We start from the raw sequence: 15,454 nt of genomic DNA, 5'->3' as shown, positions 1-15,454 counted from the left end.
GAGAGGAGGAGAGCGCTAGTTATAGGAGACTCTCTAGTTAGAGGGACGGACAGGCGGTTCTGTGGACATGGGCGAGATTCTCGGATGGTTTGTTGCCTCCCGGGTGCCAGGGTCCGAGACATCTCGGACCGTGTCTTCAAAATCCTTAAGGGGGAGGGTGTGCAGCCAGAAGTCGTGGTACACATTGGCACCAACGACATAGGTAGGAAGAGGGGTGGGGAGGTCATTCAAGAGCTCAGGGAGTTAGGCTGGAAGCTAAAAGCTAGGACAGACAGAGTCGTCATCTCTGGGTTGTTGCCGGTGCCACGTGACAGTGAGGCAAGGAATAGGGAGAGAGTGCAGTTGAACACGTGGCTGCAAGGATGGTGTAGGAGGGAGGGCTTCAGGTATTTGGACAATTGGACTGCATTCTGGGGAAGGTGGGACCTGTACAAGCAGGACGGGTTGCACCTGAACCAGAAGGGCACCAATATCCTGGGGGGTAGGTTTGCTAGCACTCTTCGGGGGGTTTAAACTAATTTGGCAGGGGGATGGGATCCGGACTTGTAGTCCAGCAAGTAAGCTAGCTGTTTGTCAGGATGTCCAAGAATGTAGGGAGGCTGTGGAGAAGGTAGCACTGACAGGGAATACTTGTGGACACAGAGATGGGCTCAAGTGCGTATAGGTCAACGCAAGGAGTATCAGAAATAAGGTGGGTGAACTTAAGGCGTGGATCGGTACCTGGGACTACGATGTTGTGGCCATCACGGAAACGTGGATAGATGAGGGACAGGAATGGTTGTTGGATGTTCCTGGTTACAGATGTTTCAGTAAGATTAGGGAGGGTGGTAAAAAAGGAGGGGGGGTGGCATTGCTAATTAGAAATGGTATAACGGCTGCAGAAAGGAAGTTTGAGGGGGATCTGCCTTTGGAGGTAGTATGGGCTGAAGTCAGAAATAGGAAAGGTGCAGTCACCTTGTTGGGTGTTTACTATAGGCCCCCCAATAGCAGCAGAGATGTGGAGAAACAGATTGGGAAACAGATTTTGGAAAGGTGCAGGGTCGTAGTCATGGGCGACTTCAACTTCCCAAATATTGATTGGAAGCTCTTTAGATCAAGTAGATTGGATGGGGCGGTGTTTGTGCAGTGTGTCCAGGAAACTTTTCTAACTCAGTATGTAGATTGTCCAACCAGAGGGGAGGCCATATTGGATTTGGTACTCGGTAATGAACCGGGACAAGTGATGGGCTTGTTAGTGGGTGAACATTTTGGTGATGGTGACCACAATTCTGTGACTTTCACCTTGGTTATGGAGAGAGATAGGTGCGCACAACAGGGTAGATTTTACAATTGGGGGAAGGGAAATTACGATGCTGTAAGACAGGATTTGAGGAGCATAAGTTGGGAGCATAGGCTGTCAGGGAAGGATGTGGTGGAAATGTGGAACTTTTTCAAGGAGCAGATACAACGTGTCCTTGATACGTATGTACCTATCAGGCAGGAAAGAAATGGTCGTGTGAGGGAGCCTTGGTTGACGAGGGAGGTTGAATGTCTAGTAAAGAGGAAGAAGGAGGCTTACATAAGGTTGAGGAAACAGGGTTCAGACAGAGCAGTGGAGGGATACAGGATAGCCAGAGGGGACCTGAAGAAAGGGATTAGGAGAGCTAAGAGAGGGCATGAAAAATCCTTGGCGGATAGGATCAAGGATAACCCCAAGGCATTTTATGCGTATGTGAGAAACATGAGAATGACAAGAACGAGGGTAGGTCCGATCAAGGACAGTAGTGGGAGATTGCGTATGAGTCGGAAGAGATAGGAGAGGTCTTGAATGAGTATTTTCTTCAGTATTTACGAACGAGAGGGACCGTATTGTTGAAGAGGAGAGTGTGAAACGGACTGGTAAGCTAGAAGAGATACTTGTTAGGAAGGAAGATGCGTTGGACATTTTGAACAACTTGAGGATAGACAAGTCCCCCGGGCCTGACGGGTTATATCCTAGGATTATGTGGGAAGCAAGAGAGGAAATTGCAGTACCGTTGGCAATGATCTTTTCGTCTTCACTGTCAACGGGGGTGGTACCAGGGGACTGGAGAGTGGCGAATGTTGTGCCCCTGTTCAAAAAAGGGAATAGGGATAACCCCGGGAATTACAGGCCAGTTAGTCTTACTTCTGTGGTAGGCAAAGTAATGGAAAGGGTACTGAGGGATAGGATTTATGAGTATCTGGAAAGACACTGCTTGATTAGGGACAGCCAGCACGGATTTGTGAAGGATAGGTCTTGCCTTACAAGTCTTATTGAGTTTTTTGAGGAGGTGACCAAGCATGTGGATGAGGGTAGAGCAGTGGATGTAGTGTACATGGATTTTAGTAAGGCATTTGATAAGGTTCCCCATGGTAGGCTTATGCGGAAAGTCAGGAGGCATGGGATAGAGGGAAATTTGGCCAATTGGATAGAAAACTGGCTAACCGGTCGAAGTCAGAGAGTGGTGGTAGATGGTAAATATTCAGCCTGGAGCCCAGTTACAAGTGGAGTTCCGCAGGGATCAGTTCTGGGTCCTCTGCTGTTTGTAACTTTTATTAATGACTTGGATGAGGGAGTCGAAGGGTGGGTCAGTAAATTTGCAGATGATACGAAGATTGGTGGAGTTGTGGACACTGAGGAGGGCTGTTGTCGGCTGCAAAGGGACTTAGATATGATGCAGAGCTGGGCTGAGGAGTGGCAGATGGAGTTCAACCCTGCTAAGTGTGAGGTTGTCCATTTTGGAAGAACAAATAAGAATGCGGAATACAGGGTTAACGGTAGGGTTCTTAGTCAGGTGGAGGAACAGAGGGATCTTGGGGTCTATGTACATAGATCTTTGAAAGTTGTCACTCAGGTGGATAGAGCTTGTAAGAAGGCCTATGGTGTATTGGCGTTCATTAGCAGAGGGATTGAATTCAAGAGTCGTGAAGTGATGTTGCAGCTGTACAGGACTTTGGTTAGGCCACATTTGGAGTACTGTGTGCAGTTCTGGTCGCCTCACTTTAGGAAAGATGTGGAAGCTTTGGAGAGAGTGCAGAGAAGATTTACCAGGATGTTGCCTGGAATGGAGAATAGGTCGTACGAGGATAGGTTGAGAATTCTCGGCCTTTTCTCGTTGGAACGGCGAAGGATGAGGGGTGACTTGATAGAGGTTTATAAGATGATCAGAGGAATAGATAGAGTAGACAGTCAGAAACTTTTTCCCCGGGTACTACAGAGTGTTACAAGGGGACATAAATTTAAGGTGAAGGGTGGAAGGTATGGGGGGGGATGTCAGGGGTAGGTTCTTTACCCAGAGAGTGGTGGGGGCATGGAATGCGCTGCCCGTGGGAGTGGTAGAGTCAGAATCATTGGCGACCTTTAAGCGGCAATTGGATAGGTACATGGATAGGTGCTTAATCTAGGATAGATGTTCGGCACAACATCGTGGGCTGAAGGGCCTGTTCTGTGCTGTATTGTTCTATGTTCTATTTCATTTTGCTTCATGGTTTTTTTTTGTTGTTATTTTGTATTTTGATCAATTCTTCATGTCTCCACTTTCCATTTGGCCAGCTACCTTCCAGTCACTCACACCTCAACCTGATACACATTTTGTTTCATGACATTGACATCCCCTTCGGTACTTCTATCTTTCTTTCACCAGGACTAAAGGAAGGCCATCGACTCAAAACGCTGACTCAGTTAGTCTTTTCACAATCACTATCAGACCTTTGAGTATTTTCAGCATTTTCTGTTGTTACTTGATGCAACTTTTATTGTCTGTCCATTCACCAGTACAACGTATGTCCATGAAATATACAAGCTGAAGATTCGACATCAAGTTCCGAGTCTCTGAGTGAATCCATCCAATGAGCTGTGGTTGAGTATCTTTTGGCGTCAGCACTGCAATAAGGCTGAAAATAAAAGGAGTTTCCACCCCTGCACCTCCACCACACACACACACACACACACACACACACACACTAGTGACACCTGATGGGGAAATGGACATTGGTGGAGGTTGTTTAAGGATAAGAATGAGCCTCTATGCTGAGTAACAGTGATATACGTACAATTTGTAACACCATTTCACAACCTTTTCCTCATCATTTCCCTCTCGTGGGGCAATGGTTTAGTAGTATTATCGCTGGACTATTAATCCTGAAATGTTCCAGCGAGGTAATGTTCTGGGGACCTGGGTTCAAATCCTGCCAAGGCACTTGGTGAATATTGAATTCAGCAAAAACAAAATCTGGAATTAGGAATCTAATGATGACCGTGAATTCATTATCAATCGTCAGAAAAACCCATCTGATTTTCTAATGCCCTTTAGGGAAGGTAAGTTCCATCCTTACCAAATGGCCTGTTCCTGTGCCATACTGTTCTATCTTCTAAGCCTCCTCCAACAGCACATTTCAAACCCACGACCTCCCAAAAGGACAAGGGCAGCAGATATACGGGAACACCACCATCTGCAAGTTCCCCTTCAAGCCATTCACCACTCTGACTTGTAGATGTATCGCCGTTTCCTCACTGTCACTGGGTCAAAATTTTGGAATTACCTCAGTAACAGCACACCAAGCAACTGTTTGAGAAGACAGCTCACATTTAGGAGGGATGGGAATAAATGTTGGCCCAGCCAATGGCACTCACGCCCACTGAATGAGTAAAGAAATGTTAACTGAACTCAGCCAGTGCAGAAGTGTCATTCTGTATCATGTGTTGCTGGAAAAGCGCAGCAGGTCAGGCAGCATCCAAGGAGCAGGAGAATCGACGTTTCGGGCATGAGCCCTTCTTCAGGATTCCTGAAGAAGGGCTTATGCCTGAAACGTCGATTTCCTGCTCCTTGGATGCTGCCTGACCAGCTGCGCTTTTCCAGCAATACATTTTTCAGCTCTGATCTCCAGCATCTGCAGTCCTCACTTTCTCCTCATTCCATATCATCCCCGCCACCTCCATCCCTGGGCTAGGCAAGGGAGAACATCCTGCATTTGCACTAGTCAGCCTGAATTTTGATTCCACATGAGCATGGGTAATCACAAGGAGCTCATTCCACTGGTTGTTCAAAGTACCCCAAGTTGAGACCTGATGGGAGCAAGAACGTGGCTCAGAGGGGTGAAGAGACAAGACATAAGAGATGTCTTGAGAAATTTCAGGAAGGAGAAATGAGAGATGTGTTCCTGTCTAACATTGGAATATTAGGTTGCAAGGTCAGGAAGGAGAAAAAGCAGAAGTACATTCTCTATTCTATCCCTTCTTATTTATAAGATGCATACAGCATTCTTGAACAATGCAGGACGACACATTACCTGGATATGGAGCTCTCTGATGTGATGTCTTTGGGAGTCCTCACAGCTGCTAAATTTCTCTTGGGTTGAGTCACTGTAGAAACAAAAAGGTGGAGATCGAGATCAAGTCACAGCTACCACACGCACGCTGGAACTGATCCAAATCTCACTCCAAGTAGCCGTCACCTGCAATAACTGTTTTGAGTTTTACTCAAATACAGGACTGGGGGCAGTAGGTCAGCACGTTTCTCTGTTAGTCCTGGGATCCACTCTGAGGAAATCAAAGTTGTTTTTCAAGTGACCATTAAGAATCTTTTAAAATGTTTTAATGTGGTCCAACCAGCTTTCAGTGATGTGACTCCAAAAACATGAAACAGTGTAGAATCCAATCCATGTGACTAACCGTTTCAAACTCCCCGCATCCTCTTTACATTAAAATTCAGATTCGCTGTACAATCTCTCACCCGTTCCGGAGGATCCCAGAGCTGTGGAACCCCTGCCCTTTCACAATCCACAAATTCCCATCCTCCAGCTTAACATTTGAAAGGTGCAGTGAAAAAATAGAGGACTGAGATGAACAGGATCACTCCTTCAGCAAGCCAGCACAGGAACGCCGGGCCAAATAACGTCCTCCTGAGCTCTACACTTCTCTGCTTTTAATAATAAACCAGTTTTTTTTTAAATTTGAGTGATGTCACCTCAACTTACTTGTTACTTGGTGAATTTTTTTGCCAACGGTCCCATCACCTGGGGGTCCCTTAGGGCCACCAATCCTGCAGCAGAGAAAGAAGAAAAAAACTATTCATTTGATACATCTCCAAACAATGACATGTGGGGACAATTTTCTGCAATTCCTGGTCTATATTTTGTTGGAATGGAGCACTGAGAGTTGTGTGTCTGTTAGGCCTGACCACAATGGATATCAGAGCTGAAAATGTGTTGCTGGAAAAGCGCGGCAGGTCAGGCAGCATCCAAGGAGCAGGAAAATCGACGTTTCCGGCATAAGCCCTTCTTGAGGAATTCCTGAAGAAGGGCTTATGCCCGAAACGTCGAATCTCCTGTTCCTTGGATGCTGCCTGACCTGCCGCGCTTTTCCAGCAACACATTTTCAGTTCTGATCTCCAGCATCTGCAGACCTCACTTTCTCCACAATGGATCGTGAAACAATAAGACTTTCAGACATTTCTCTAACTGGTTGCTAACAGACTCTACAGTGATTCATGAGGCACTAAGCCACAGGTGACACTGTCAAGATAGGACATCAGAAGAAGCCAACATTGTCTTAGGTTCTGTCAGGCAATATCTTTATGCTCCGGGTCAATGAAAGCCAATTTCTCAGCTGGAAAAAGAAACAAAAATATCCAACTCTGCGTGTAATCAAGGGCAGTTCAAATTAGCCTGCAATGCATGGGTCCCATAAATCTTTAGACATACAAAATAATCGAGGAGAAAGTGAGGTCTGCAGATGCTGGAGATCAGAGCTGAAATTGTGTTGCTGGAAAAGCGCAGCAGGTCAGGCAGCATCCAAGGAACAGGATGTTGCTGCCTGACCTGCTGCGCTTTTCCAGCAACACATTTTCAGCACATACAAAATAATGACTAGTGAAAGTTACCTCTGCACCCTGGAAGGAGGGGCAAACACGCCATATTTTGGAGAGCAGGTGTAATACCGGACACCAAACACTGAGCCATCGTGCTTCCCAGTCGCCTTGTCCAGCTCGATACCGTACCAGTACCCTGCGAGGGAAATATTGACCTGGTATGAATAACCAATGGAGAAAACAGGTAGCAGCTAACACTTTTCTAAGGATCACTGTCTGTCTAAAGTCCCAGAGAGAAAAAAAGACACAAATTAATCTTGGAAGTGTGCTGGAAACATTCAGCAGGTCAAGAGAAAGGAATGTAGAGTTAAAACAGTTCAAATCTCACAACCTCTCAGCAGAAGAAGAGGTTGCTAGAACTAACAGCTCTGCCCTCTTAATCCTGGCTCCTTTATTCGTAATACTTAAGGAATTTGCAATATCCAAGAACAGGACTGGACATTTAAAAAGTTGCAAATACCAGTCATTAAGCAATCACAATTCACGGGTGGGGGGGGCAATTGCTCTGTGGATTAACACAAGTAATCCGTTATCTCTTTAATAATATCCAAACTATGTTAAACATTTAACAGGACAAGGACATTGCTGGCTGGGTCAGCATTTACTGCCCATCCCTTGGTATCCTCGAGAAAGTGGTGTTGACTTTATTGCTGTGCCAACTGGTAACCCAGCTCATTGGAGATTTCACTTTTGGGCAGAGCCAGTTCTTTATGCTGTATCAACAGCTGCCCCTTGTGATCAAGGTAGCTGCCACCAACCTCTTTAAAGTTGAGGAAATTATAGCACCTGCTTGGTCCAATATGACAGAGGAAAACCACTTCTTGGTCTGACTAGAGGGTCACTCGCAGTTAACAAGATGTGGTTTACTGCTTATTAGCAACTAGTAAAAAAATTAGTTCGATGTAAGAGACATTGTTAGATATTGTGATAGACTTTGGGGTCTCTTCTATTGCAGTAGCAGTGTTCCTATCTCTCAGACAGAAAGCCCGGACTCAAGTTGCTCCAGAGGTGTGTAATACCATCTCGGAACAGGATGATTAGAAAATCTATATGGGATGTTGAGGATCAGAGGTTGGGAGTTAACTCTTCAAGAACATAAGCTGTTCTGCCATCAAGACCACATGACAATATCATCATAGTGGATGGTGCTTATGACATTCCTCATTGTTAACCCTTTCAGACCCCTAGACAACAGCTCTACACTGGACTAATAATCCAAAGGGAGTACTAACACTCTGCAGATATGGTTTAGAATCCACCAGTTTATGAATTCAAACTCAATTATTAAATAAAACTTCAATGAAAAGCTGGTATGAGTTACAGTGACATGAAGTTGTGAAATAAAATTGGTATATAAGACAAGAAACCTTATTTGATCTGTGTGCATTGATTACCTCAACTCACATCCTAGATTTGCTTGGTGTTTTCAGAACAGACTAATCAGTCTCTCTGGGACGAGGACAGTCAGTGCTCTAAACCTTTCCCTGAGCACCAGCAACATTCCAAGGCAAGACATGAGCAAGTTCTGATGGTCAATATCCGGTAGGGACCGTGACACAACAATGTAACATTAACTAATTCCTGGGTTAAAGGTCTTATCAGTTTTTATTCATTCATAGGATGTCATTGGTGACCCGGTATTTATTGCCAATCCCTAATTGCCCAGAGGGCAGTTAAGAGTTGACCACATTGTTGTGGGCCTGGCATCACATGTAGGTCAGACCAGGTAAAGATGTTAGATTAGAGTATTAGTGAACCAGGTGGGTTTTCATGACAATTGACACCATTAGACTTGCTTTTTGCTGAATACAAATGTCACAATCTGCCATGGTGGGATTCCTCAGAATATTAGCCTGGCATTCTGGATTACTAGCCCAGTGGTATTACCATCAGAACACTGCCCTCCCCTAGGAAGAGGAAAGCATGAACAGATTGGGACTTAAACCATTGGAGTAAATAATAAGTTCATAAGTGATCTTATTGAAACTTATAAAGATCCCGAAGGGACTGAACAGAGTGAAAGCTGTTTTTCTTATTAGGCAAACTAGAACAAGCACACAGTTTAAGAATAAAATGGAAGCCAGGCAAAATTAGAAATTTCTCTCAGAAAGACATGACTCTATGGAATTCACCAGCTGTGGAGGTGCTGTCATTGAATTTATTCAAGGTTGATTTAGACACATTTCTGATCAACAAAGGGAGGGAAGTCTTGTGGGGCACATACGGGAAGATGAGCTGATACCACATTCAGATCAACAATGGTCTTATTGAATGGTGGAACAGGCTTAAAGCACCAGATGCTCTACTCGTGCTTCTAAGTACCATGTCCCCACGATTGAAAGCCCACAAGACACTCCGAATATCTCTTAATGACTTCACTCACCTGGAGCAAAGTCTGTTTTACCGTAATACCGAATTATTCCTGGTTTCTGACCCGCAACCAACACTTGGTCTCCAATCTCGATCTTCACACCTTCTCGATCAAGGCTTCCCACTGACAAGGACTTCCTTCTCAAGGCTGAGAAGAGAGAGGGAGAGGGATAAACTGGGGGTGATAGCAATGTAGACACCAGGCTGGGTGAGATCAATTATCTGTCATTATTTTGGGGCCTAAATTGGCCATTATTTTGGCGCCATCACCAAACCATCATCTCCCAGACCATACAGAATCTCATCACCTCAGGAGATCTCCCACCCACAGCTTCCAACCTCATAGTCCGGGAACCCCGCACTCCCCGGTTCTACCTCCTTCCCAAGATCCACAAGCCTGACCACCCTGGCTGACCCATTGTCTCAGCATGCTCCTGCCCCACTGAACTCATCTCTACCTACCTCGATACTGTCCTATCCCCCCTAGTCCAGAAACTCCCAACATTCGTTCGAGACACCACCCATGCCCTCCACCTCCTCCAAGACTTCCGTTTCCCCGGCCCACAACACCTCATCTTCATCATGGAAATCCAATCCCTCTACACCTCCATCCGCCATGACCAGGGCCTCCAAGCTCTCCGTTTTTCCCTCTCCAGACGTCCCCAACAGTACCCTTCCACCGACACTCTCATTCGTTTGGCCGAACTGGTCTTCACCCTTAACAATTTCTCCTTTGAATCCTCCCACTTCCTCCAGACCAAAGGAATAGCCATGGGCACACGTATGGGCCCCAGCTATGTCTGTCTCTTTGTTGGCTACATAGAACAGTTGATCTTCTGTAATTACACCGGCACCACTCCCCACCTCTTCCTCTGCTACATTGATGACTGCATTGGTGCCACCTTGTGCTCCCGCGAGGAGGTTGAGCAATTCATCAACTTCACCAACACATTCCACCCTGACCTTAAATTTACCTGGACCATCTCTGACACCTCCCTCCCCTTCCTGGACCTCTCCATCTCCATTAATGATGACCGACTTGACACTGACATTTTATACAAACCCACCGACTCCCACAGCTACTTGGATTACACCTCTTCCCACCCTATCTCTTGAAAAAATGCCATCCCGTATTCCCAATTCCTCTGCCTCCGCCGTATCTGCTCCCAGGAGGACCAGTTCCACCATAGAACACACCAGATGGCCTCCTTCTTTAGAGACCGCAATTTCCCTTCCCACATGGTTAAAGATGCCCTCCAACGCATCTCGTCCACATCCCGCACCTCCACCCTCAGACCCCATCCCTCCAACCGTAACAAGGACAGAACGCCCCTGGTGCTCACCTTCCATCCTACCAACCTTCGCATAAACCAAATCATCCGCCGACATTTCCGCCACCTCCAAAAAGACCCCATCACCAGGGATATATTTCCCTCCCCACCCCTTTCCACCTTCCGCAAAGACCATTCCCTCCGTGACTACCTGGTCAGGTCCACGCCCCCCCTACGACCCACCCTCCCATCCTGGCACTTTCCCCTGCCACCGCAGGAACACCTCCTCTCTCATCTCTATCCAAGGCCCTAAAGGAGCCTTCCACATCCATCAAAGTTTTACCTGCACATCCACTAATATCATTTATTGTATCCGTTGCTCCCGATGCGGTCTCCTCTACACTGGGGAGACTGGGCGCCTCCTAGCAGAGCACTTTAGGGAACATCTCTGAGATACCCGCACCAATCAACCACACCGCCCCGTGGCCCAACATTTCAACTCCGATTTCGCTGCTCGTTGGATGCTGCCTGAACTGCTGTGCTCTTCCAGCACCATTGATCCAGAATATGATATATAATAGTCTGTTTTACATTGTGGACTTGAACTGATGAATTATTTTGGTCTGTATGTATGAAGTGGTTAAATAATTAATTTGTTAACTTTTCTAAAACTGGTTTTTGTAACAAATATGAGAGTGAGATGGCTCCTGGAGTGATAATGGTAATTTGTTTGTATTGTGAGAGTTTTATGACCAGAGGAAGCAAACATTGACAAACATTAGCGTTCTTTTGGTTTAGAAAAATTAAGCTTTTTTGTCGAGGAGAAATCCCCAGAGAGTGGACAGCCATTTTGTTTCCATTTGAATAAGTCCTAGCTGAGGTTAGATATACAAAACATTTCTCCTAGAGAAAGGAATTAGTTTGAAACAGAAAATAGATTTCCTCAGTGTATGGGTTTTAGCTTGAGAGCTCCAGACCAGAACCCTGGAAGGGTCATGTGAAGCTGAGAAAGTCTGAGCTCAACTGTATTAATGATCATGGAAGAGGTTATCAAACTCTTTAAGACCCAGAATTGAAAAATCTTCCAATTTGTGTTTTATGTAAATAGGTGGTTTTATTCTAGCCTCATTTGTTTGTGAAGGAAACTTCTATTCAAAACCAAAGCTGTTGCATTGCATGTTTATGTTTTAGTGAAAGACTGCCTTCAGTGAATAAAAACTAAAACAGAACTTGATTAATCAAGCCAGATTTCACTTTGGGATCTGACTTGTCCAATGATAACATCAGCTGGGATCATAGCATAAGGAAAATTGGAGGTCACCTTTTTGGGGCAGAGATGAAGAGAGTTTTCCTTCTCTCAGAGGGGTATGCGAGTTTGAAACTCTCTGCTTCACAGGCAGGGTCATTGCATATTTCTGACGTGGAAATAGACTGATCTCCTTGCTGAACATAAACCCATGTTATCAGGGCAGAGATGGGAGTGGGGAATTCATAACACAAACCAATCAATCAGTCACCATCTTATTCAGTAGGCTTAAGGGGCGGAATGGCCTACTCCTGCTCCTAATTTTTTTTTGTATGTAATGGAGTCTATATTCCCTTAATAAGAATATTTGCTCAAACCTGTATGTTCAGATGGATTTAAATTTAGGCATGTATTATTGGAAAGTTATCACATATACTGAGCCTGTAAAGTGACAAAATCACACCATAGCACATGAACCCTTAATAAACATTAATATTTTATAACCATTCGTACAGTTCCATTATATTGTACAGGCTGTGACACTAATTCATTTTATTTGGATTGAAAAGTGTGGCACTGGAAAAGCACAGCGGGTCAGGCAGTATCCAAGGAGCACGAGAGTCAATGTTTCAGGCATATTAACAAATCAACCTACATTACAGCAAAATATATCAAAATGGAGCTTCGATATGTTTGAACACTCCACTGGGTGTCTATTACTGCCCACTCATTGTAACTTCTCAATATACACTAGAAACTTTAAATGATGCTAGGCACTGCTGGTAAGGTCATGTTTCTTATAAAACATTCGCACTGGCTTTCACAAACCATGGTCACAAAATGTTTAAGCCCAAGATGATCTGCAAGATAAAGTTGGGCGGCACAGTGACTCAGTGATTAGCACTGCTGACTCATAGCGGCTAGGGAGCCGGGTTCGATTCCAACCTCAGCGACTGTCTGTGTGGAGTTTGCACATTCTCCCTCTGTCCGTGGGTGTTCCCTCCAGGTGCTCCAGTTTCCTCCCACAATCCAAAGATGTGCAGCTTAGGTGAATTGGTCGTGCTAAATTGCTTATCATGTTCAGGGATGGGTGGGTTAGGTGCATTAGTCAGGGGTAAATGTATGATAATAGAGTAGGAGAATGGGACTGGTTGGGTTACTCTTTGGAGGGCTGGTGTTGACTTGTTGGGCTGAATGGCCTGTTTCCATATACTTCTATGACAAAGTAACAGATGATGTTATCGGAACTTGGCAAAGTGCCAATTCCGGCCCAGTTATGTCTCAATGGATCACTGCACCCCCTCGAGTGGACATTCCCTACGGAGTACTGGGAGAGTGCTGCATTGTCACAAGGGTTGTCCCTCAGCTGACTCCTTAATCTGAGGGCCAAAGGTACTAACCAAGGAAACATTATTACAGAACAACCTCGATTATCCAAATAAGACAGGTGGGCAGTATTTTGTTCAGAAAAAACTTATTGTTCAGATAACTGATCTGATCGTAAACAAAGGAGCATTTATGGGACCTTGAGATCTTGTTCAAATAATTCAAATTTCGGATAATTCATGCATGGATAACTGAGGTTGTTCTGTACTTAGAATCCCTACAGTGAGGAAGCAGGCTATTCAGCCCATCGAGTCCACACTGACCCTCTGAAGAGCATCTCACCCAGACTCACCCTTTCACCCTTTCCCAGTAACACTGCATTTCCCATCGCCAATCCACCCTAACCTGCACATCTTTGGCCTGTGGGAGGAAACCAGAGCAAACCCACACAGGCATGGGGAGAATGTGCAAACTTCACACAAACAGTCACCCAAATCGAACTGGGTTTCCTGGCACTGTGAGGCAGCAGTGCTAACCACTGAGCAGAAAGCTGACCTCTACCAGAGAATGATAATGTCACTGTGTTACAGTCATTCATTGGTGATTGCTTTAAATAAAGATGATGGCCCCCCCCAGCATTGAAAGAAAGGGGAGTTATCTGGGGTAGGGGGTCAAACTTCACAGCACAAAACAAGCAAATAGTAGCAAAATACTGCAGATGCTGCAAGTCTGAAATAAAAGACAGAAAATACTGGAGAAACTCAGCAGAATTGGCAGTATCTGTGGAGAGAGAGTCCAGATATCAGAGTTCCAAAGTTATCTCTGTTTTTCTCAGCATTTACTATTTTCATTAGGCTCACTGGCCTTTCATCTCGTTGCAATTTGTGGGATTCTCCTGAATGCAAACTGATTAATGTGAATAACTACATAACACCAACCCCCCATCAGCCCCCAGCCTGCACCCCCGGCTGCCCTGAAACCCCATCCAACACAGACCCCCGCCCCCATCCAACTCTGCCCCCATCCCCACCAACCCCGCTCCCTCCCCCACCTCTAGGGCAGCCGGACTGGACACCCACAACAAGACTGCTGCTGCCTTTGTTGGGGTGGGGGCATGAGTCAGGCCACACACACACATGCACGCACGCACACATACACGCACACACACACTGCAACGTTTTGACAAGATCCACCTTTGCCCTCTACAGGCCAACGTTGGAGAGATTATCTGGGGAATCGGGGTTTAAAACTCCAAGGAAAGCGTGTGGGGAGGGAGGGAGGGCAGGGGATCAGTCATTTAGAGACAGTGCCAGGGCTCCCATCAATGGCTGTTCTTGGCAGCATTTCACAGTAAGCCGAGTTCACTTTTAATCATGTAAACAAAAGGTGCGATCAGTGTTGGAAACATCTCTTCGATGTAATGTTTCTATTGGGACCTTGAGATCTTCTTCAGATAATCCAAGATTTGGATAATTGATATTTGGATAATCGGGGTTCCTCTGTACACACCAAGGGTGAACGTTGTATATATATTCAGCGAACAGGTGGAAATACAATTTGAGACACACACACCTTTTTTATCTTTCTTCATCTTCCCTGTCATTCGAGAGAAATCCATTCTGGGAGTTTTAGGTGTCGAGGTTACAGAAGACGGGGTCTGATCGGGAGCTTTACTGATTTTAGACACTGGGGAAAAATAACCTGGAAAATAAAGCACAAAAACCAAGTTATCCTGACATCAGGCAGGGGAAAATCATTAGAATCCATTATAAAAGAGTTAAACAGCAAGGTACTTGAAAATCAGTGACAGGATTGGATGCAAGGTTCACCAAAATCATGGAAATTTTCAAGCATGTAACTAGTCAGGTTGTTAAGGGGGAGCAAGTGGATCTGGTTTATTTGAACTGTCCAAAGGCTTGCAATAAAGTCCCACGTATGAGATTAGCGAGTGAAATTAAGCATTCAGGGATGAGGGACAGTGTGCCGACATGGAAAGAATTGGCTGGCCAACAAGAAAACAAAGATTAGGAACATGTCATTTTCTGAGAGCAGACAGTGACTAGCAAGGTACCAGCAGAATGCACATTGCACGGACCCTAGCTATTCACAATCTACATTAATGACTGAAATTAGAGAACTAGATGTAATATCTCCAAGTTTGCAGCCAACATACAGTTGGGTGGAAGAGTGAGCTGTGGGGAGGATGCAGGGTTGCTTCAGTGTGATTTAGACAACTTGACTGAGTGGGCAAATACATGGCAGATAATGTATAATGTATGTAAATGTGCAATTATCCATTTTGGTAGCAAAAGCAGGGAAGCAGATTGCTATCTGAATGGTGGCAGATTGGGAAAGGGAGAGGTGCAATAAGA

General features: G+C 45.3%; 1 protein-coding gene across 1 annotated transcript in view; it reads right to left on the bottom strand.

Moving 5' to 3' along the window:
* Positions 1-15,454, bottom strand: part of LOC132836688 (CAP-Gly domain-containing linker protein 3-like) — a 64,817-nt gene that overhangs the window by 13,858 nt on the left and 35,505 nt on the right. Inside the window, exons 9-13 of the mRNA XM_060856086.1 lie at positions 14,655-14,783; positions 9,253-9,387; positions 6,882-7,005; positions 5,977-6,041; positions 5,290-5,362 (exon numbers count right to left, since the gene is read on the bottom strand). Coding sequence (XP_060712069.1) covers positions 5,290-5,362; positions 5,977-6,041; positions 6,882-7,005; positions 9,253-9,387; positions 14,655-14,783 — 526 coding nt within the window. The remainder of the gene's footprint in view (positions 1-5,289; positions 5,363-5,976; positions 6,042-6,881; positions 7,006-9,252; positions 9,388-14,654; positions 14,784-15,454) is intronic.

This window comes from Hemiscyllium ocellatum, chromosome 47, assembly GCF_020745735.1.
Source record: "Hemiscyllium ocellatum isolate sHemOce1 chromosome 47, sHemOce1.pat.X.cur, whole genome shotgun sequence".
Lineage (NCBI taxonomy): Eukaryota > Metazoa > Chordata > Chondrichthyes > Orectolobiformes > Hemiscylliidae > Hemiscyllium > Hemiscyllium ocellatum.
Note: the sequence above shows the minus strand (reverse complement) of the source record. Positions and strands in the feature narration are given on the sequence as shown.